Source organism: Salvia hispanica, chromosome 6 (assembly GCF_029641045.1).
Source record: "Salvia hispanica isolate PSC_SH4W2 chromosome 6, Shi_PSC_v1, whole genome shotgun sequence".
NCBI lineage: Eukaryota > Viridiplantae > Streptophyta > Magnoliopsida > Lamiales > Lamiaceae > Salvia > Salvia hispanica.
This window is the reverse complement of record NC_142697.1, coordinates 31,102,151-31,126,718: the sequence shown is the minus strand read 5'-3', so window position 1 is coordinate 31,126,718 and position 24,568 is coordinate 31,102,151. Positions and strand designations below refer to the sequence as shown.

The 24,568-nt window shown below is 36.2% G+C and overlaps 2 protein-coding genes and 1 pseudogene across 15 annotated transcripts; 1 reads left to right on the top strand and 2 right to left on the bottom strand.

The window, feature by feature from the left end:
- Nucleotides 1-4,679: 4,679 nt before the first annotated feature.
- LOC125204891 (dirigent protein 11 pseudogene) lies at nucleotides 4,680-5,447 on the bottom strand (annotated as a pseudogene).
- A 3,773-nt stretch (nucleotides 5,448-9,220) lies between these two features.
- Nucleotides 9,221-12,075, top strand: LOC125205787 (sequence-specific DNA binding transcription factor). The gene is made up of 5 exons (XM_048104910.2): nucleotides 9,221-9,450; nucleotides 9,745-9,874; nucleotides 10,387-10,587; nucleotides 10,844-11,011; nucleotides 11,458-12,075. Exons 1-5 carry the CDS (start codon nucleotides 9,317-9,319, stop codon nucleotides 11,896-11,898), a joined length of 1,074 nt encoding a protein of 357 aa, XP_047960867.1. The 5' UTR covers nucleotides 9,221-9,316; the 3' UTR covers nucleotides 11,899-12,075.
- A 1,412-nt stretch (nucleotides 12,076-13,487) lies between these two features.
- Nucleotides 13,488-22,111, bottom strand: LOC125205784 (transcriptional corepressor SEUSS-like). 14 transcript variants are annotated; one of them, XM_089061048.1, is made up of 13 exons: nucleotides 21,968-22,111; nucleotides 21,790-21,872; nucleotides 21,333-21,405; nucleotides 21,113-21,212; nucleotides 20,046-21,035; nucleotides 19,833-19,946; nucleotides 19,343-19,391; nucleotides 18,853-19,067; nucleotides 18,694-18,762; nucleotides 18,416-18,531; nucleotides 17,674-17,767; nucleotides 15,085-15,154; nucleotides 13,488-14,787 (listed from the first exon to the last, which is right to left on the bottom strand). In XM_089061048.1, exons 5-13 carry the CDS (start codon nucleotides 20,880-20,882, stop codon nucleotides 13,844-13,846), a joined length of 2,508 nt encoding a protein of 835 aa, XP_088917174.1. In that variant the 5' UTR covers nucleotides 20,883-21,035; nucleotides 21,113-21,212; nucleotides 21,333-21,405; nucleotides 21,790-21,872; nucleotides 21,968-22,111; the 3' UTR covers nucleotides 13,488-13,843. The 14 variants fall into 14 exon arrangements, with proteins under 14 accessions (XP_088917174.1, XP_088917172.1, XP_047960858.1 ...); XM_089061046.1 differs by lacking the exon at nucleotides 21,113-21,212 and having other exon boundaries at nucleotides 20,046-21,053; XM_048104901.2 differs by lacking the exon at nucleotides 21,113-21,212 and having other exon boundaries at nucleotides 18,416-18,513; nucleotides 20,046-21,053.
- Nucleotides 22,112-24,568: the final 2,457 nt, after the last annotated feature.

Below are 24,568 nucleotides of genomic sequence, written 5' to 3'. Positions count from 1 at the left end.
TCCAGAATCGCATATGCTCATGCAACTTTGTCCCCCGTCCAACGGCCTCCATCTCCATCTATCTCTGATAGCATTCATCTTATTTGTTCATCGTCTCTAACACTTTTATCGTCCTGCCATCTTTTCCATCAGGCCAGTGTGCCCCCGGTTGTAGGTAAGTAAGAACTTCAAACAAAAATCAACTACAGATCTTATATTGCAATTTGGAGATATATTTGTATTCGTGAACGGTGAAAACACAACTTTGCGTTTACACTGTTAAAAACTGAAATATGCAAGAGTTCATGACTATGAATTTCACAAAATACTCATCAATTCCAAAACCAAAATTGGCAAAGAGAATGCTTCCATAGTTTCAATTGTTGACTAATGGTTGTTAGATCACTAAGGAGGTGAAGCACATTTTATATGGTTTCAATTTTCTAAGAATAAAAATAACAAAATATTAGTAACATAATAATTTCACAAAAAGAATGCATAAAGTAGATGAATATAAAAAGGTATAACAACAACCATACTGAATTCAAATTTTCTTTTTGAGAAAAGTGATGCAATAGGAAAAGTTAGTGAGTAAGTGAATTAGAAGTTAGCAATTGACATATTTATAGCCATAGATTTGAATTGAAGTATCCATTAATTCTCCATTTGTAACGCTAATGTTAAATGATGTAACGAATAAATTCCTTATGAAGAGAATAAAAATAATTAATCATTAAAAATGACATAAAATCTTAGAAGTTTTAAAACATCATATTTATTGCCATGATTTTACATTACTCTTTATCATCATATTTTTGTGTTCGTTAAACCTTATAAACTATGTTACATTTTTTAATATTCGATTCTATGCTTAATGCTTGAAATCAATCAAAATATTTGGTAAAAATTGTCAATTGATTGGTCCAAACTCCGAATTGGCCATGGAATAGGCGGTTACATGATTTCTCAATAGTCATGGAAAAAATTTATAACGTAAAACTTACGCCTAAACTTTATTAGCTAATTAAAAACTTATTATTAAATCAATGACATGAGCTTCCTCCTAATTTTCAGTTCTAGTCTTGATTAAATCAATGACTGTTTCCTAATAATTGTCTCCTCTATTATTAGATTTCTTCCATCGTCTAACTTCAATTTACATCTGAAGTAATACAAATATTCATGGCTGAATTATCGAGCCCTATTAAATATTCATGGCAGTTACTTTACATTTATGCACAATTCATAACCCAAAAATGTATGGTGAAAAATTTAGTGCTATAATTCTGAAAATTGAAAATACTATCCAAAACTCATAAATATAGAAAATCTTAAACACTTACGAATATTCAAAATGTAGCCCAAAACTCGCTTTTTATATATGTACAGATAGTGAAATTCTATAGTCTATGTTTGTCCAATAGGTAAAGATAAAATGATAGGGCTTTCGCCATGACAAGCTGTTTACGGACTCAATTTTCATATTGATTGTGAGAACAACTGGTGTGGGGTACGTATATAGATTAAATAGGTTCTCTCTCCTAAGAAGCTAGTCTTTTTGGCTTAGTTCTCTCGTTTGATTTGTATCAATTGGTGCTTTTATTGAGAGCCCAAACAGCTCGTAGTGGTGGCCGGGCAACGAACTCGCTGTGACCAACGAGTACGTTTGGCACCGACTCGGAGTGGTGGTCGGGCAAAGAATCCACCGTGACTAACGTGGTTGTGACCAACGCAAACTCAGAATGGTGGCCTACAGAGTGATGGCATAGCAAAGAACTAGCCGTGACCAATGAGGACGTTGCTCTAAAAGGAGGGTCAAATGTTACGGACCAATTCTCACATTGGTTGTGAGAACAACTGATATGAGATATATAGACTAAATAAGCTCTCTCTCCTAATAGTTTGGTCTCTATCACATGCGGTAGTTTTATTGTTAGAAAGCTAAGTAGTGTTCTATTGCAAAGTTTTAAACTGTTTTAGTTGCATTTTAAAAATTCCAATCTGAAAAATTGAAAATTTAGATTAAGGTTTTATTCGTCGCCATTAACATTTTTAATCAACTAATTCAATAATCATTTTAACTAAACGACTGACCAAAAACATGTTTAGCTAACTAACTGCTAGTGTACAGTGATCAATATTATTTGAGCATGCCTATGATATTGGACCCACATTTATTGCCGACATATTTGGCTTCTTGCCTACCACAAAATAAGTGAAACGTGAAAAACAATTGAAAATTTGTGCTCATTCAAGTACTTCAAATGGAATTAAATCATGAGTGAATTTAAAAAATGGTACTGATATTTGTGTTCGCATAAAAATGGTATCTAATTTTTTTTATATATAATTTTTTTGTCTATTTCATAATAAAATTAACTCTGGGTACTAAACATGTAAATTTTAAATATAAGTATTTTTAATAATTTAAATTAAATGATACTACAAGGTACTCCCCAAACATGTAATTCTTCCTCTCAGTTTCTTTTTCTTCTTCTTTCTTTTATTCTTCTTCCATTTCTATATCTTCTTCTTTCTATTTCTTCCATTTCTTCTTTCTTTATTAGTGTAATATAATGAGCTCGAAATAATGACGTATGTTTTCCGATGCTAAAGATTATAAAAAAATGAAACCTTTTTAATTTATCATTATTTTTCTCAATTGTAAATCCCGTATCTCAAATTCTCTTTTTGGGCCATCTTCCCTTATAATCATTTGCATCATAAAAAACAATGGAAATAAGTTTCAAAGGCAATAAATTGGATTCTACCTACACATGCCCAATAGGTTAAAAGGATTGAGCAAAATGTATTCCAACATCATTAATCAAACTCTTTCTTAAAACACTACAAAAATTTTGCATCTTTGACACTATGACATTCTTACTTCTATAAAATATAGTAGTACTACTATACTATATAAAACTAATCCACATATTTCTGTCCAATTCTGGATCGAGTTTGGGCATGCCCCACCCCAATCCCACAACCCAAAATTTTCTCTATTTCTTCTTCTAATCTAAGATAATTTCCATTTGATTCTTCCAAAAAGGACCAAACAACACACATGTTACCACTTCCTTCTTCTGTAAAAAAATGTAAAAACAATGCAGCCGGATACTGCGACCAGATCCGGCCAAGCCCCCGCTGGAGCGGCGGCTTAGCCCACGGTAGCTCCGTCCCCATTTCAGCCTCCTTCTTCTTCTTCTCCAACCACTCATTTTCATTCTCCTTTTTCACTAAAGAACAAACAAAAATAAATTATTATACTCTCTCTGTCCCCCATTAATGTCCACGTTTGCAATTTTCGTGTGTCCCTCATTAGTTATTCACTTTCACTTTTTACTATAAATGTTAAGTAAGTTTCACGTTCCACAAATTCATTTCACTAACATTTTATTATAAAGCTAATATATAAAAGTAAGACTCATATTCCATTAACTTTTTCCGACTCATTTTTTTACAATTCTTAAAATCCATATTGGAACCAGAATAGATAATTATTGAGAACGAAAGGAGTACTATATACTCCTTCCGTATTCAAAAAATAGAAATATTTGAAACGACAAGAATTTTAATGCACAATGAGTAAAGTAAGTGATGAATTGGTAAAGTAAGAAAGAGGAAAAAAAAAATAAAGTAAGAGAGATGAAGAGAAAAAATAATGAAAGTAAAATTAGTAGATTGTGAGGTCCACGTATTAAAATAGAAAGATTCTAAAGTTTCTATTATTAAGAAAGGATCAAAAATTGAAATAGTTTGTTATTTTTAAAAGACGGAGGTAGCAATCGACTGTGACAAAAACATGTTTAACTAAATAATTAACTACCAATATGCCTTGTTAGTAATGTAAAGGGGCAGAATGGTCCTCAGAACATAAATGCCTTTATTTAGAACTCACTCAGTCACAATAAAGTTAGACCCCATTCATTGCCAAACCACATATATTTTTTCATATTATTAAAGTGATATTAATCTTTAACATTATGTATTTTGGTCGAAAAATAATTTTAAATTAATCTAAAATATCACATAACTTTTATTTTGTTTGTTATTTTCGCCGCCAACCACCATCGACGATTCTGCCGCTAGCTACTGGACGCCGCCTTATCTCAAATTCTTCGGGTCATGTTTGGGAATCGATTTTTGAATTAGGGTTTTCAGATCGGATGTGATCGTATCTTTGTGTACCGCTTTCAAATCTCAGTTGCTCAATAGTCAATTCATTTATTAACGTGCTTCTTATGCTCCCCATCGATGGCTTTGTTTTGGATTGCACATATTTGATAGTGTTAAGTTTGTAATAGCTACTGAGTTCAATTAAGGCCTATCTCTATGAAAATTGGAAATTAGATACAAATATCTGTTGATCAACTAATGGTATACTTACTGGGGTGTTCGGTTTGCAAGATTGTATCTCGGGATTAAATATATAGTATGTTTGGTTCATGAGATTCAATCCTACAACTTAATTTTAGATAGATAATTATCCTATAATTTTATCTAAGAAACTGTACACTACCACTTAAGTATGATTAATTTGCTTTCTTTATATCATCATCATCGAACGGCATGTGCACGTTCTTCATTCGCACATACATCTATAGACAAAATTTGAAAATAATACTCCTACAAAATATCATACAACACACTATACATATCACACTCACACATTCACTAATTAATAAAGTGGCGTTCAGTTTCCTAAATAAAATAGTACCAATATATAATCTAAAATTGAATTGTGAGACTATTTTAGTGGGAGGAGGTTGCCTATAACTAATTATCCGTATCAATCTCATGAATCAAACACACAACATATTTAATTTCTAGATACAATCTTGCGAACCGAACAACCATATTCTAATCACTCGAGACATAAATCGTATACTCGATCACACTTGAGTTCTCCACCAGATCACTTGAATAGGTACTCGTAATCGCATAGCCACGAGCATTCCGAAAGGCCCCGGTGCCTCCGACCACCGCCAGCTCCCTCTCCGCGTCAGCAAACTGGTTCCGGCCGACAACGACGACGGTGCTCCCCTTGAATTCTCCCGAGGTCAAGAAGAAGTTAAGATTCATGGAGGATGCCAAGACATTTAGGTCCATAGATGTGGTGGTTCCTTGAGCTCTTCCCATCTCCTCGGACCCGATGTCCGGCCCCACCGTGACCTTGTCGTCGAAAACGTTGATCCGGCCGAAGGCCGTGGGGGAGGTGGCCGTGATGGAGGCGGTTGCAGCTGTGAACAAGGTCGCATTTGGGCCTGCGCGGAGGTCGTGGACGTAGAAATGGAGCTTCGTGGTTGCTTTATTTCGCCGGAATAAGGTTTTCAGCCACTTTGTTTTGCCGGCGGTGACAAGGCAAGCTAGTGTTAGGAGAGGAGTGATTATTATTGGGTTCATGTTCATCTTTTCTTTTTAAGCTTGGGAATTTTGAGTTATGGATGGATGTTTTATATGCTCTCTTATTTTTATCAAGATGGAGGAATACTATTTGATTACAATGATTGAATATTGTGTGGTTGAAATCGAATAGACTATAGGTGACTAAGAAAATTGAAGTTGACAGTTTTATTTTTTTCTTCTGACGTCGCGAGATCTCATGCAACTTTATTTCATGTGCTAAGTGGAGAGAACGAAGAAGACTGAGATGAAATATATAAAGTAGAGATAAATGTGTTTTTGTTTTAATAATGAGTCATTTTGGTGGAGACAAAACAAGAAAGGAAAGTGGGTTATCTTCGATGGAACGAAGGGAGTACGTATTAGTATATAGTTTTATTCGTTATTTTATACTCCCTCCATCCGCCATTAAATGTCACACTTTGATACGGCATTAATTTGAAGAAATGTAATAAAAAAGTGGATTGAAAAAGTTAATGCAATGTGAGTTTTACTTTTATATATTAGCTTTATAACAAATGTGAAGGGAATGGATTAGTGGAAATGAGATTCATTACCAAAAGTAATACCCTTTCCGTCCCAACTCCCAACTAAGTTGAGTCGAATTTCTTTTCGGGATGTCCCAACTGAGTTGAGTCATTTTCTTTTTTGACATAAAATAAAATATCTAATTATTTTTACTTTATTTCATCATCTGTTTTACTATCTCTTTTATCTTTCCTATTCTATATCTTTCTTACTTTCCAACACAATTTGTTAATATTCATGCTCAAAAATTTTGAGTCAATTTAATTGAGACGGAGAGAGTAGTAAAATGTAAGCGTGAATCAAGACAAGCAGGGTATAAATGTAATTACATTATACTATGTAAATGAAATTAGTAATTACATTAAGGTGAAGATAAAATGAAAGTGCTTTAGTTGTTACATGTGATAGTTTTATTGTTGAAATTTAAGTGTGCGCAAGTTAGAAATTTGTTTAGTTGCATTTTTTTCAATTAAAAAAAATAGATTAAGGTTTTATTCGTCGCCATTAACGTTTTTATCAACTATTCCAAAAATTATTTTAAATAAGTGACTTCGTTCCAAAAATTTGTCTTTGGACCACACTTATTTCTGACATTGGACTTCTTGCCTACCACTACCACTACCACAAAAATAATACTCCATCTTTTCTACTTTCTCCGTCCTATAATACATGTAACATTTTTTTTTTTAGTTTTATCAAACAAAAGAATTCATATTTCTTCTTTACAAAAAATTTCATCTCACATCAATTATAAAATTATATTTTCTCTCACCACTTTAACACACTAAGAGCACTCCCAATAGGCTCGGCGTTAAACTCGGCGATTTTTCGCCGAAAATCGCCGAGTTTTCGCCGGCCAATGGGACGATTTCGGCGAATTCTCGGCGTTATTCCTCCCGAATTAACGCCAACCGGCGATCCATCGCCGAATCATCGCCGCCCGCTGTGGGCGCGATTCGGCGATGTTCGGCGATAATTTTTTTTTTTTTTTTTTTTTTTTTTTTTTTTTTTTTTTTTACAACGGCTATATCTATAATTCCATCACTATAAATACTTCTTCTTCCTCCTCCATTCATCACACACAATTCTCTCAATTTTTCAATCTCTTATCTCAATCTTCAATCTTCAAAATTATGAGCTCTAGTAGGAAAAATTCTCGAAAAAGTAAGGGTAAGGGCAAAGAGTCGAGTTCGCAAATTCCCAACACTGATGAAGCAAATGAGCAGTGGTTGAGCTCGTTGTTGTCGATGGGTTCTCCTCCCGGCCAATATCCATATGCGGGTCCGTCCCCATTGCAGACTCCTACGCCACTCAGACTTTCTCCGTACTTCCAGTCTGCCCTTAGCATGCCCTCTCCAGCCGACGATGTGTATCGCCCCCAGATAGTCACATCGTTGTTTGACACCCCTGGATCAACCCCAGGCGACGAAGAATCTCAGGCCGCGACGTACACAACGGATCCGACACTCAGCACGGACGACTACGAGGTGGAAGAAACGCCCGCCGAGCCGCCTTCCAGGAGCGGGAAGGGGAAGGCGCCGGCGTCGACGGCTGCGACTGATACGGCTTCCGATGAGAAGCCGAAGCGGACAAGGACTACTTACACTCTCGAAGAGTCCGAGCTGATAGCCAACTGCTGGGCGGACACGACGCAAGACGCGGTGCGCAGCAACTACCGGACTGAGATCATGTTCTGGGCGCAGGTTACGGAGAAGTACACGACCAACAAGACTGCCTCGATGAAGGACCATGGCAGTGAGGCGATCCGCCGGCATTGGGAGCGCCTCATGAGGGACTGCGCCCATTTCAACGGTATATATTCTAACTTGATGACGAACATGACGAGTGGCCAGAACGAGCACATGGTCCGAGATGAGGCCATCCAGATGTATAGTGGCCAGTTCTTGTCGAAGGGCTTCAAGTATTGGAAAATCTATGATAGGCTGAAGGATCTCCCCAAATTCCGGACGGAGATGCACAGCGCGCTGCACGGGAAATCGGTGCGCTCGCGACTTAACGGTGCGGAGAGTGAGGGCAGCGCGATCCCCATCGACTTGTCTGAGGATGGTCCGCACGAGCGCCCTGTGGGAGCGAAGAAGGCGAATGGGAGGCGGAAGGGGAAGGGCACATCGTCAGATGCCCCGTCGGAATCCCCGTTCTTACAACAAGCCACGTTCTCTTCCAATGCCGCCACTCTGGCGCAGTTGTACACGTTGTACTTCACCGGCGGCGGAACCCCAGAAGAGAAGCAGTCCCTCTGGTCGACCATCCAAAATATGAAGATCAAGATGGGCCTCTCGCCGGACGCTCCTCCCTCTTAGTTTTTTAAATCCTTGTTTTTTATGGTTTTTTATTTGTAGTTTTTTTTTTCTCGTTGTATTATATTTTCCAATGATTAATACAACGACGAATTGTTCATTTATAAATCTATTTATTAAACACATTTGTAGTGAAAATTAAATAATATTTAAAATGATGATGTAAAAATGAAATGTTGAGTTAGGGAGAAATAAGGGAGAATAAGGGAGAAACCATTGGAGCAGTTGGCTAAAAGTTGGCTAAAAACTGGGGATAAATTTTGGTGCTGATGTGGCAGGAGTTAGGGAGAAATAAGGGAGTTTTTAGGGAGAGCATTGGGAGTGCTCTAAACAACATCTCTTAAAATATCGTGTCATCTTCTAAGTGTGTCATCTTCTAAGTGTGTCATCTTCTTTGGGACGGATGGAGTAGCTTTTTTTTAGCTGAATTATATTTCTTTTTGAATTATCCCTCTAGCTGAGTTATTTCTTTGTTGCAAAAAATAATCTATTTCTTTTCTTTTATTTTATTCTCTTTGCATTTTTCTACCTTTTTTTCTTTCATACGTTATTCTTCCTTTACTTAATTTACTTTTAACACGACTTGTTAAATCTCGCGTCGAAAAGAAACACATCTACTATAAAAGGACGAGGACTTCATTCCATTAAAGATGATCCACTTTTGTTTTTAGTTTATCTCACTCAAAAGGACTCATTATTAAAAATAAAAACTCATTTATCTCTACTTTGTTTTTTCTTTCTTACTTTATTCTCAATCTCCACGAATACACGAAATAAAATTATACAAATTCATGTACCTTCCAAGAAAGTGGTCCACCGTCCACTTTTTTAGGATCGAGGGAATATAGATGAAAGAAGTAGTACCATTTTTAGTTCTCCAACAATACACCTTAGCCTTAATTGGGCCGCAATATAACCCTAATGAGAAGTTTGCAATAAAGCCCAATTGTAAAAGTGTTGAAATTGAGCCCATTTAATTCAGCTCATCTCTTCCATTGATTTCCATTTCAAATCATCGAGAATTCTAGAACGCCGAAGGCAGCCACCGTAATTCACCGGCGCCGCTTTCAATCGGAGGAGTAGAGATGTCGAAAACACTCGTGCAGCCTGTAGGGCAGAAGAGGCTGACGAACGTCGCGGTGGTGCGTCTCAAAAAACACGGAAACCGCTTCGAAATCGCTTGCTATAAGAATAAAGTCCTCTCTTGGCGCTCACGCGTGTAAGTATAAATTTTTGTGTATATTTGTTTGTTTTTATGCTAATTTGTGTTGATCGTGAATTTTAGGCTATGTAATTTCTATAACTGGTCTATAATTGTGCCTAATTTGGACTGGTAATAGTGAATTGTGTATGATCGTAAATTCGTAACCTACTTTTGTTGTTACTAGTGAAAAGTTACAAGGAAATGGAAGTGATGAGAAACTTTTTGATGCTGTTTTAAGGATTTCGAATTATAGCTTGTTGATGTTTCTAGTTTGAATGCTGATACTAATTTGTGAGATGTTAAACGTAGAGAGAAAGACTTGGATGAAGTGTTGCAGTCACATACTGTGTATTCGAATGTTTCGAAAGGTGTTCTAGCTAAGTCGAAAGATTTAGTCCAAGCATTCGGGACAGATGATCAAACTAAAGTTTGTTTGGAGGTTAGTATGCTCTGCTTGTGAATATAGGTGTTGTTTTGTTAGGAATTGCTTTCATGCTTTCAAGTCTGGTAAATGTTTGGCTGCTACGCACAGTTGTAATGTGGGAATTGGAAGGCATTAGGTGTTTAGATCTCTTCAAAGAGGTTATTAAGGTTCATAGATGAAACAGAATAAAATTTGACTATAGGTAAGGATGAGACAGTGAACTTCTATTAGTTGATCTAGCGTTTATGACGTATACTGATAAGCAAGATCTCTTTTACTAATTTCTAGCAAGTAAAACTGCAACCTATAGCAAAGGAGGATATTCAGCTCATTGTGAATCATGAATGAAAATGGTCATGGAGAACACAATAGTGGAATGTTGCACTCTTTAGATATTGCAATTATGGAATCCGTCTGAGTTCTGCTTTTAGTTGTTGAAGGGACTCTTGGTTTTTATTGATACATTGCTGCACAAGTTGTGATGCATGTCTTGAATGAGTATTGAGTACTATCCTTTCCTACTGCAGATTTTAGAGAAAGGAGAGCTGCAAGTTGCAGGGAAGGAGAGGGAGTCCCAATTATCCAGTCAATTTAGGGATATTGCAACTATAGTTATGCAGAAGACTTTTAACCCTGAAACTAAACGACCTTATACCATAAGCATGATTGAGCGTCTAATGCACGACATACATTTTGCCGTGGAACCAAATAGCAGCTCAAAGAAACAGGTGCTGTATAGTTTATTGTAATTTTGTGACACACTTGCATTTCCTTGAATTCGACTGTACTCCATAGCTCCTTAAATCTCTTTCTTTTTTCACTTTGCCGTTGACTGTGTATTTCACAAGAACGTGTGATTGACCCTCCTGACAAGTTATTATTTTTATTTTTATTTTCTTTTTGTTGTGTGATGGTCTCTTGACTCTCTTCCGTTTTTTCTTTACCTGGTTGTCATATTGGTAACAAGTTCCAACTGTTATACAGGCATTAGAAGTCATACGCGAGCTCCAAAAGCTGTATCCAATCAAACGATCACCCATGAGACTGCGATTAACTGTACCAGAAAAGAACATGCCATCACTTGTGGAAAAGATCAATGGTTGGAATGCTACCATTGTTTCAAGAGACGAATCAGGAAGTCAGCTGTCTGTTGTAAGTTCGATATCTTAACCTCCAACCACGTTTTTTATTTCACATGAAAAACTGCACATTGGAGTTGAAAAATAATTATATTTTTATTATCTTTTCTGCTGAATACACTGAGTACAGAATTCATATTTAAGAAACTGTCTTCTATCTATACCTTGAGAGTTAAGAATTGATGTTATGTTTAGTTACCTATGTTTATGCATATACACTAACTAAGCACATACTTTCTACTTTGAAAATGTGTAATGTAACCAGGGATGATGTGGATCTGATATAGGATTTAGGAACAAAGTGTGATTCTCTCAATGTCAAAAAGAATGTAATTGAAAAACTCAGATTATGGAGTGTTCAAGATTCTAGATAGCTTGTGGTAGCAAATGACTGTGAATTGGTATTTTTGTTCTCTTCGTTTGACATGGTCAACTAACTATATTTTTATTTGATGGCAGATTTGTGAACTGGAACCAGGTTTTTTCCGTGATTGTGATGCTTTAGTGAGGAGTCTGCAGGGAAGATTGGACATTCTTGCAGTGAATGTGCACTTGGATAGTGATACACATGTGGATCACTATGATGATCTTGAGGAGGAATCATCAAGCGTGCAGGTCGTCTCTAAGGCCCCCATTGTTCAACTGACTGAAAAACTGCAGAAGCAAACAATTTCCTCGAACGAGGGGAGTTCCCAGGGAGAGGTAAAACAGCAAAAATGCAACACCTGCAATGCTTTTGTTGGTGATGCAAAGGAGTACCGTGAGCACTTTAAGAGTGAATGGCATAAGCACAACATGAGACGAAAGACGAGGCAGCTCCCTCCCCTTAGTGCTGAAGAATGCATGGGTGACATGGAAATCATTGACTCCAAAGCTGATCTCAAGGACTACTCATTCTGACTTGGGATGTATTTTGTTGTTTGAACTGCATTTATCATGAGTAGATGATTTTGTTCACTTTGTATCACACATGGAAAAAGAAGTTGCTGATTTGTATAAGGCTGCTGTGTAGTGGAATTGAGGGTGTGGTTCAATGTTTGGTATCACATAAATATTTACCATTCCAAATTTCTCAAACTACAATTTGAATTTTATATCCAAAGTAGACAATTATTAGAATTTCAAATATTTGCAAAATTATATACCTTTCAAACATTGCATACCCATGACTAGACATGCCCAAGGTTCTGGCCGCAATTCGGAACCGTTGGTTCTGGTTCCAAAAAATCTCAAATCGGAACCGAACCTTGAGCATATTTTACGGTTTGGTTTGGTTCTGAACTTCTAGTTTTTGGCGGTTTTTGTGGTTCCGATTTTCACGATTTTCTGGTTGTTTTTTGTTGTGTCCGGATTGGAACCTGAATCAGTCCACTGTTCCAAAAGTGGCGGCTTCGGTCCATTTAAATCTTGCGGTTCTGGTTCGAAATCGTAACTGCCGGTTAAGATTCTGCGGTTAACTGCCTGAACTGTTAACCTTGAGCATCTCTACCCATGACACAAATACATACATTGTACACACACAATGCACTGCACATTGTGTGTAGTGTGTGTGCATTTGTCCATGTGTGTATGTTGTGTGCATTTAGTATGTCTATTCATTGAGTGTGTATTGTGTGTAGTTCTGAAGTCTTGGCCTTGCAGCGTAAGGGTTCAAACTCAAGTTGCTATAGAATAAAAGGTTTCTAAGACCAATTCCACAACCACTTGCTTTGATACTAATTACACAATTTTATATTCCCTTCGTCCCAAGGAAATTGCTTTGATACTAATTACACAATTTTATATTCCCTTCGTCCCAAGGAAGATGACCCCTTCCTTGGATGTCAAGGGATTTTATGCAATTTTATTTTGTGTTATGTGAAGAGAGTAAAGTAAGAGAGAAGGAAGAAAGTAGAGATAAAACTGTTTCCATTTTTAATAATGATCCATCTTGATTGAGACAAACTAAAAAGAAAAGCGAGCCATCTTCGGTGAACAGAGGGAGTAGGTACTAATACTATGTATACATAAACGTTAAAATTATTTGGGGGCAGTAGCCTTCATCACCCGCCACTAGTGTATAAGCCTACACAGTGTGTAATGTGTATTGAATGAGTATGTCATGTGCATATTGTGTATGTGTGTGCATGTTTGTATCGTGTGGTGTGGTGTGGTGTGGTGTGGTGTAGTGTGTGTGTGTGAAAACCATTCTGCCACCCGCAAGCTGGTGTGTGTTATTGATGTGTGTATATTTTCCCGAGAGTATACTACTCGATATGAATTAAACTACGTGCTAAAGTGCAAGAACCAAAACACCAGTTAAATAATGAGCAGCCAATAAAGTGAAAAGAATAACGTAGGCACCACCCACCAAAACTTTGCCCCTATACAAGTGATCGTTTTTACTCACTTTTTGTGGTGGGGGTAGGAGGTGGGTGTTGCCTAACAACTTACAACTCAAATAACCTACAACATAACCATTTTATGCAACTAGTTAAATAAAAGAACAGTAGAGAAAAATGTGGGGTAAAAACTGCAATGAAAAATTCTACAATAACCTTCTTTGATTAAATCGAAATCCAAACTATATACACTCACAACCACGAGTAGGTCGACAAGCCGCAGCACAGCACAACGAGCTGTGAGGATAGCTGCTACGAGGTCTCAGTGTTCCTTCCGCTCACTACAGCTTAGTATAGATAGGCTGATGTTATAAGTAATACTAGTACTGAATCTTTCTCATAAATCAGTACAACCAATCATCTTTACTTGTTTCTCCTTTTTATATGCATCTGTCCCAAACACTAACGGCAACTTCTGATCTTAAGCTGCACAAACAGCTGATACCAGATGAATGAGGAAGCGATCAGGGAGATGATTTCCAGTCGAACTGAATATCATTGAACCCATTGACTGTCCCCATACCATCATGCAGTTGGCTACCTAAATCCTGTTGTTGGCTCAAGCTCTGCTCCCGTGCCATCGCCAAACCTGCTCTCCCGTTCATAGACAGGGCGTTATTGCCAACTGCTGATAGGACCCCATTTGCTGGGGTGGATTGGCTGTGTCCATTGCTGAGGTTCCCAAATCCCAAACCACTCATCGAAGGGTTTCCATTTGCTACTCCATGACCTGCCAAACAATTGGTTCCATTCATAGCAGCAGTGTTGTTTGGCGACAGCATTCCATTAACATTTTTTAAGTCAGCGCTCATTGCCCCAGCGCCCATCATGCCAGCCCCTCCAAGCTGTGAAGAAATCATCATGTCATTTATAATTTTTTGTACTGAGCTTTGTGAATCATGCATATCTGCATCACCAGATATAGAAGGTTGTTGCATCGAAACATTTGGTGGATTTAAGGAGTTTGCAGGAGCTCTTGATAAACCACCATATGGAGATGGTTGTGGGTTATTAGAAGATGATGGCGCGGGGGATTGGAAAGGGGAAGGAGCAGATTGAGTTTGCGGCATAGCGCTTGAAGAGCCAGGGGATGGCATCTGGACGTTGTTACCTCCTCCGTATGGACTGTTTGAATTTGAAATAGGGTTTTGATGACGGGAGTTGATCGAATTCTGGTGGAGCAGCATGGCAATGTTGCTAGTAGATGAAGTTGTGGGCCCTGTGTTTGTATTGTTGCTCACACTCTGCATGCCATTACTAGCAGCAGCAAGTTGCATAACAGCAGCCTGTGCAGGATTGCTTGCAATTTGGCCCATTGTTTGCTGTTGCTGCTGCTGCTGACCATCATTTCGCTGAGGTTGCCCTTGAAACCCAGGTTTTGTTATTTGAGGAAATTTGGTCAAGCTCTCTGGAAAACATATAAAATTGCTCATAAATAATCACAAAAATTAGTTGTGAAACTGAAAAATATTAGAAAATAACTCCCGAGGCAGATTAGTTGCACGAAAGTTCAAAACCGAATGAAATAATAAGGCACGTTAAGAATCGTGAAGAGATGGAAGGCTTCATAGCGTTAACTAGTAAAAACTAAAGATGAGGAAAAAGAATCAGAAATAGCACGGAGAGAAATCTAGCCTCGTCTATTGACTCAAATACAGATTGTTACAGATTCACTATCATATTATTTTTTAAGATTCAAGCTTACCCATAGGACCTGTTCCATTTTGGCGGCCATAATCAATAAGATCTTTCATGCTATTCACCACTTCTGATATCTGCAATTTCGCAAGTAACATAAGCATAAGCCAAATGATCATTAAAGGGTCAAATAGTGAAGAAAATGATGTTACTTAGCACCAATCAAATGTGATTCTATCAGCAAAATATAAACCAAATGCCGTCCATGCATGTGAGTAAAGAAAATTATTTATAGCTGTAACAATTCATTGTCGGACACTTAGGCAGCAGCCAAAAGAGTATGGATGTTGGTCTCTATATCTATACTTCCCTTAAATGAAGATTGATGGGAGTCAAGGTCATTAATTAGTTAATTCCATATTTATCCTAATTCTTGCTATAATCCTCCTATGCGATGGCTCCCTTAAAACAGCCTGCGTAAATCACTCACAATGATCTCCTGCATCAAGTCAATTTCCTATGAATCCTATCTCAATGAGTCAATGGTTTGTTGTTTTTCAGGTAAAGCATCAGCTACTCCTAGGCCTCTGTCACAGCAACCTAGAACGTTGCATTACGATTCAGTACATTTGTTGGGATGATTCGGACAAGGAGATAGTCAAGATGGGGAATCATTTTGCAACTCTGGACGACGATAATGTTCAGTTTGATAAAGTTGAGGACTATACGTACCCTCCAATATTTGATGATGGCCCATCTACTATGATGGCACACTTGTTTCTCTCCCAGGTGAACTGGTGACAGTGTTCATCATCACATATTATTTTAGTCCACACACACACTAACAATGGAAGTCATAATGTGGGGTCCACTTTAAATCTTCTATGTCTTTCGAGGGCGAATCGCAAAATCCTACTCAATCAGGGGATAATGGTGATGAGATAAACAATTACTTAATTTAATTTATCATCATCGAATTCTTGTTCGTTATAGACGTGTAACACGTGTTTTGTTTAATTTAGGATTTAATGTTTCTGCATTACTTTCCAACTTAATGTTATGGATGACGTATGACAGCTTACGGCGGTGAGACCAAAAACCGCCACAGGGATATGGCGGTCGATAAATAAATTATAAAATACTCCATCCGTCCACGAAAAATAGATCACTTTCATTTTTTGCACTTGTTTTGAAAAAATGATAATAAATAGTTAAAGTGGAGAGAAAGAAAAGTAAGAGAGAGAGTAATATAGACAAGAGACTTCTCTACATTATTCTCTCTCGTACTTTACTTTTTCTCCACGTTAACTATTTATTATCATTTTTTCAAAACGAGTGCAGAAAATAAAAATGCCCTATTTTTCGTGGACGGAGGGAGTATTAGTAATATATGTATATATAAATTCAAAAAATTAGAAAATAATAAAAATGTAATATATCAACTATTAAAACAATATATAAGCATAAAGTCATAAGCAATTACTATGCCTACATTAATAAGTCTTAGTTCAACAAACAAAATATAAATCTGCACTTTAATATATAAAAATCTGCATCCTAATTCAAATTTTGGGTGACGGCAGGCGGAACGGGAGGGGGGTGACTAGGGCAGTAGGGTGGCGCAGCGCAGGTAGGGTTTTTTTGAGTGGGAAAAGTGATTCTAAAAAAAAAGCCCTAGGTTTTGAGTTAATTGTCAATTTATTTTATTAATTGGGCCAGGTTTAGGGTTAAAAAACAATTGGGCCATCTTATTTGGTTAATTGGGCTGAGGTTTGGGGGCAGCCCAATCAAAATGGATGCCATAAAGGCCATGGCACAGCCATGGCGGCAAATGGTGGTCGCCATAAAATTGTTCTGTAGCTGCTTGTGACAATGGTGTTATTTCCGAAACCCGCCATGCAATGGCGCCATGGCCACTTTTTAATAACACTAAATTCCAAGTAAGAGAAGATCTTCTATTTTGGGTTTCATTAGCAGCCTATATATATGGCTTTTTGGACTTAAAATTTGAACTGAAGTATGAGAGTATGAGTTCTACTTGTTCGCCTATTGGTATTCTTCTTTAGGAATAAAAAATTAGTCTCATAGTGTTCTTTCAGTATTCATCTTGCAATGGAATTTCACTCTTATATAAACATGTTTCTGGCATTGCATTGAATCAACAGAGTTTTCAGTATTCCTCTTGAATCAACGGATAAACGCTATAATTCACACACTTTCATGCATCAAATATTGTGTAATTTATTTTACCTTCACCAAACTGCAAATTAATGTAGAAAATGAAGTTATAGTTCTAATGTGTACCCATTCTTATTAGTTATTATGGAATTTTAGTAAGCACATTAACTGTAATACTATAAGTAGACTTGCAACAAATTTATTTTAATTATAAGTTTAACAAATTAATACTGTTAACATTTTTCATTTTACGTTCTGAGCCATGAGTTTGCAATGTAATCGCTTTCGCTTGAGCCTTACATCTAGCGCCTTGAATCACTGATAACTATATGCTTCTTATCATTATACTTCAAACTAAGTAGGATCCTGTTTTGCCCATAAATCTACCTTATAATCATCTCACTGAGTGCTTCAAAATCCAATCACAATTTTCAATCAGGTACAGCAATACAATTAATGAAAGAGGAAACAACATTACCTGCAGGCACCGCACATATCTCTTGGTATATCCTAAATCGTTTACTAATGGAACTTCCAATGCTTTAGCAAGCTGGCGAGCTGACGCAACAAACCTGGAATGCAAAGTGGAGAAACAAATAAATAGTAGTATCAAATATAATGGCATTGCTTTTTCTAGACAGACAGTTTCCTCAATGTGCAACATATGCATATGAAAATTCCAGGACGCCAAACGGAAGATGATGCTATGTGAAAAAAAATATCAGCTGAAAAAAGAACACAACACATATACAAACAGAATAGCAGGAAGCCTTCTAAATGAATCAGTATAGAATTTTTTCTTGGACCAAAATTAAAATCAGAAAAGCAATGAAGATCTGCAGAAGTTACAGAACCAGTTAAATGCAATTTTTATTTCAATTTAACATGAGTCTCAATAAGATTATCATGTCAGCCATACTACAAACCAGTGACTTAAACAGTCTAGCTGTAATGCATTTGACATGTGATTGACTATTCCCTCAAATTAAAGAAGAGAAAGCTTTTGTAAAATGATTTTCAGTATTGAGACTAAGACTTTCAGCGTAGAGCCATTTATGTTATACAATGCAGCAGAAAAAGATAAGAAAAAATAGAAATGCACCTACTTCCAAGTTCCACGTGATCATAAGAAAAAGAAAACATTGACTAAATGTGGGATGCTTCGGTAATACATGCATGCATATCATTCAACACTTATGTAGGAGATTTTGTTCACTCACATATTGCAGTTATTTTGTATCTCAGAAACAGATGCACTGGGAGATGCAGTTGAGGTAGCAGCCTGGCATTTTTGGGCAGCTGCACCAAGTTGACCAACCTGCAGTCCAATATCAACCTAGTAAATGCGTACAGTAAGAGATGGAGGCACTGCTTTAGCACCATTGGCTAATCAGAAAGACAGATAGATAAAGAATCCAGCCTCGGCCAAACTAGTTCAGTATGAACTTGCAATCATAATGGAGAAAAAAATTTCTTATATGAATTTTAATATAGTAACCTGGGGAATCAACAATCTTCTAGGAATAAGCTCTTCATGACGTCGAGCACAAAATTCCCACGAGCATATCTGCCATTTAGTTAAGAGAACAGCGAGAGTCAATAAAGAGCAGATCAAGGTAAAACAACAAGGACAGTAGTTATTTTTCCATAGAGTAACCTTAAGGTTGGGAGAGAAAATAATTCGAAGCTGACCGTCCCGGACAACACGAAGTTGCTCAAAGACGCTTTCCTGTGTTGCTTTTGCATAATCCAGAACAATTTGGCCAGATGAATTCTGATACTCCTGGGGCATGTCAACATAGAGCAGTTCTTCTAAAGTACCACTTTCATATTTTATTTTGAAGAGTCTGGGCAGCACCTCAGCAGTTGCCTCTAACAGATGTTAGAAAACAATGTCAAATGGCAGATATAGTGTTAATCTATTTACATTACATTACAACATTTTTCTAATTGCAGATATTTCTGCTCTAGTTTTCCATGAGCCTGGGAGGTGGGGATAGGGGTAGTAGACATTCTAAAGAAGTCAAAGGAGCATTAAGTTGGTATCCATGAAATCATCATGACCGATTAAAGAGCAACCAAGCAAAAAACTGTAGAGCCAGTATGAAATTATAACATAATATTCTCTAACAATAAAGAAAACAGACCAAATCCACGGCCAGGCTTGCGGTTGCAGATTTCACAATGCCAAACATCCTGCACAATGGTTAAATTGCAAACATTGGTTAAAGATGAAGTACATGAACACCAAATCTCAATATTAGATAAGATACAATACTTTTTGCTTCTATCACTTTTAAGAGCTGAGTTGAACACATACTGTTTTGGCACAAGCAATATAATCATTAGATGATTTTTCAAAAAAATTTATAATCAATGATACAAGAATACTACGACTTCAGTGCATAAAAAATAAAAGAGTGCTGGAAATCAATGCAAATCAATTGGTCCTGGGGTGCAGCCAACCAGACATACGAACAGAAGGGTATTTTGTAAGATGATTAAATAAATACTATTAAATTATTAAAAAAAAAATGGAAAATCTGCAACACTTATTATACTGCCAAAAAGGAATAAAATGCAAAGGAGAAATCTTGATAGAAGTCCATTAATTATTCATAATGAAATCCAAATGACCTGGGGAAAAACTCCTTGACGACCACTTCCATACATCGAGACACACCATTTTTTCTTGGCATTAGGCACAAAAAATTCACCTACGAATTTCCTCCAGAACTCAATACTGTTATCCTACAAAACAAGTTATGCAAGTCTCTTCTGTCAAATTAACCCAAAACACTAGATAGTCTTCTTCTTGACAAATAAACTAATTCGGTGGCATTGTCTTACTTCAGGTCTATGTTGTTGCTGGTACATGTAATCAGTTAGCCTTTGGGCACACCTTCCAGGCTCATAACTGGGTTTTAAAGGAGGCCTAATAGGCAAATTCTGGTTTTGAAACTGAGATATTAGCTGGGATCTTTGTTGAGGCATGGATGTTAATAGTTGCTGTTGCTGAATTTGTAAAAGCCTCTGCTGATGCAAAATCTGTGCAGCCGCAGCTGCCTGATAGGACTGTCTTGACATGAGGAGGTGCTGCTGTTGTTGCTGATGCATAAACAGAGATGAGTCGGACTGTTGAGATTCCATCTTGATAGGACCCAAGCCTCTCATATTTTGTAGTTGTAGAGATTCTAATTTCACAGGACCAAGGTTACGCAAAGCTTGCAGCTGCTGTGGTGCTTGCTCATTACTTACTTGCGGCTCCAGCTTAAGATGCCCCACGCCTCCTGATCCAGCTCGCATTCCTTGATATTGCTGCTGCTGTGGCTGTTGTTGGGTATTGCTCTGAGCAGAAAACTGCTGCATCTGCTGCTGATTATGTTGAAAATTCTGAGCATCATGTTGCTGGTCTGTCAGCATTTGGCTGCTTGAATTATTTGAGAACTGCTGCTGGCCTTGAACTTGACCAGATGAATTTAGGTTCGATGTCATAGGTGAAGACATATAAGATGAGGAAGGCTGGTTATATCCCATCCCATTTCCAATGCCAGAAAGTGGATTAGACTCTGCCGCGCCATCCATAAGCCCTCTCTGCTGGGAGCTACCAGGAGCAGATCGCAGGTCCCCATTTCCAAATGACTGACGGTGCAAAGATACATTGGGAGCATTCCCAATCACATTCATGTTATTAAACTGATTTCGGGGAGACACCAGAGATGGAAATGCATTTTGAGAAGGCCCGCCACTGCCACCCCCCTGACTGCCCAAAAGTCCCGAATTTGCTCTTAGCAAAGAAGGCGGAACTGGCTGGCCTCCACCAAGTGGGGCTGGAGGGCCCTGCGGCACCATTTTTCGCTGAAATCAACACACTTCAAATTACAAGACTCTAGATATTAATACCAAAATTGCACCACCTCAATAACATTAACAGCCTTCACAGCAGGAAAGCATGGCAACAATACAATTTGCTATCTATCTAGGCATACAACTGAATAACGCTAGCAAGCCAGCCCACTGTTCAACAACAAGGAAGAACCAACAAAAGAATGGGGATAAGCCTCATGCATGAGGACTTTTTATTGTGTTTACGCAGAATTCAAGCTGAAAGAAATCTATAAATTCGGTAAGGCTAACTTTGTCACCGGACATTCTGAGTACACTCCTCTTCTATTGAAGTCATAACCTTTTCATCCAGTAATATGAAACCCTGGAAATTGCAGTCAATTCAAGTCAGGTCACTTCATCAGCATCCCCAAAATAGCCACAAATCTGATTATCATATCATATGAATTCAAAAAATAAAAAATATCAACGAAAGGAACATATTGAGGACCTAAACAAGAAGAAAAGGTTGGTACTTCTACTGATTAAATCTAGCACACGATAAATGACAGCGAAAAATCAATAAATGAAGGGGAAAGGAGATAGCTGATCAAACCCTAAAAATCCACTCAGAAGAGAAAAAAGCACTCGATCCAACGCATTACTCCAATTGAGCATGCAAAACAGGCAACTAATCACTAATTGCTTAAGCAACACAGTCCAAAATTCAAATTGAGAAAACAAGCATGGAAATGAAGCAGAGACTTACCGAAGTAGGATTTCAATACGAAAATGGAGGATTTCCACTCAAATCCACGGAATTCAGATTAAGCTACTCTCACTGATTTTTTACTGTTTTGAAGAGTAACTTGATTAAAATAAATGAATTTAATTTTCTTGCGAATACACAGAAACAATTACACAGATAGATATGTTTAAGTGTATACCAAAAAAGTCTCCTTGAAATCAAATTGAAATACTTCCACAGTTTAATTGAGTGAAGTTTTAGAGGGAGAAAGATGCAACAGAGATGAGAGAGAAAGACAGAGAGTTGTGTGTTGTGTTTTTATGGCGGACGTCAAAACGGTATTACATCGGATTGAATATTTTCTCTCAAATTTCATTCTTTCTCTTCCTTTTCTTTTCTGTACAAATATTAAAAATTTAATTCATTATTGTTTTTATTCAAAGAATTAATTACCTAATCTTATTTATATAAATTTTAATTCTAGTATCTTTATTTATTTCTCATGTGTGTGGATTTTTTTCCTTTTAATAATACAAGGTGACTTGTGTCAAGAGGATTAGATCAGATAATCATTATGGTAATTTAACCATATCTTATTGGTTAAAGGAGAAGTGTCTAATTAATTGAGTTATGTCTATCTTATTTGAGTAGATTTTATAGTTTTATATTCATATATGTATGAATTATGTGTACAACATCCCAAAAATATGCTTTAACAAAATTTCCTATTATGATAAGAAAATTTATAATTTATAATTTTTTTAATGAATTCAATATCCCAAAATGAATAAAATGTAGCTAAAATTTTGGGTGTCATATCAATTTTGATTTCCCTCCCAAAGTTATTTAAGGAAAAAATTGAAATGATGAAACAGTATATACATATAAATAATTCTTAATAAATGAGTCGTTTATAAAATAAAATAAAAAATTGATAGAGATAAATGACTCATCAAACTCTAATAATTGGTGGAGAGCCTAATTAAGAATGAACCAAGAATGATAAACTCCTCAAAAATGGACAGTTATTTATATCCTTCTGGACATAACTTCTGGAATTATATTGACAACCGATACATAGCTGTAAGATTTGTAAAATTATGAAAATCTATTAAATTATGGAATTTTATTAAATTATTAAGCTATTACTATTACTCGTCAATTTTTTTTCATTTTTTTCCTCTATTATTATTTTATTCTTGGTTATACGAAACAGACCATCATTTTTACTCATATTGTCTACTTTTTTTCTTTTTCTGACACATATATGGTTGCACATTAATTATTTTGATTTATTTTGTTTTCTAAATTAGAATTATGTTAAGTTGATTTTCTTAATTAATTATAATAAGTTGATGAAATTTTTTGACCAATATTAATTGACTGTGATATTTTTTCCAGTTTACTAATTAGAATTTGTTTTTATTTATTTCCTGTTTATTTTCTTATGTCTTATACTCCCTCCGTCTCATAATAAGAGTTTCATTTTGTCATTTTGGTTTGTCTCACAACGAGAGTCACATTTAACTTTTACTACTATATATGGAAAGTAAGTCTCACATTCCACTAACTCACTTGACCCACATTTTATTATAAAATCAATATAAAAAATTGGACCTCATATTCTACTAAATTTTCCAACACACTAGGATTCTTTACATTTCTTAAAACTCGTGCTTACATCGAATGTGACTCCTATTGTTAGACGGAGAAAGTAATTAGCAGTACTCCTAGTACTTATGTTACTATGTAAAGGTGTCATTATGAGTTCATACAATGGATGAAATTCAATACATTTGATCAATGGAGTACTATTTTTGTGAGTTTTATCTTTCTTGAGTTTTTTTCCAACTTTTCAATTCATAGTATATTTCCAACTTAAGAAACAAAATTTCACAGACATTTGTGTGTGTCATTTATTTCATCCACGATTCATTGGATGGTTCATCCATCCAGTTTGTGGTGTAATGCATTCATCTATTCATAGTAAATTTTCCTCAGTGGCGCAGCCACATGGAAACAAGGGTACCACTGTACCCCAAATATTTCGATCTTAATGTACAATTGGTATTCCTACTCGCTGCCCAGTGTTCGATTCCTCCTTACGCATCTATTTTACTTCTAAATGCTGTCTTTGTCCTTTTAGAATATAGGGAGTTCAATTATTTAATTTTTTAATTTATTTTGTCTCAATGAGTGAGCTTATTTGATTTTACGTATATCTCTGTATAGTTTTTTAATGCATTTTACCATAATTTGAATTATATTCTTAATGTGCTATAAAAATTGAAAATTCAATTAGCCTAAAATATTTACTATTGCAGTTTAGTTTTATCTGTATGTAGTTTTTTTATTGCATTATTACTATAATCTGAAATATAGTAAAATTTGAAAATTGAGTTAATCTATTTTCTTTTTCAAAGATTAGATTGTATTGCATTTTATTTATTTTTTATTTCAATTATAGTTCTGTCAATTTGAGTTTCTTTCAAAGATTAGGTATATATATTTTTTATTTCAGTTATATTTTTAATATTTAGGTATGAATTTCAAAGTTCAAAATTTAATAATTTCCTATATTTCTTATTTTGTTTTATGTTTTTTTACAAATACAAACTAGTATTAGATTTTTTATACTACTATTTTTTATATTATTTTTAATGTATAATATAATTATTTTGTCCTGTAATTCGTACCTCATATTAAAAATTATGGATCCGCCACTGGTTTTCCTCATGTTTCAAGTTGATTTGCCATTTGGCCAAATGATATAATCCTTATTCTTGATTTGAAATTAGAC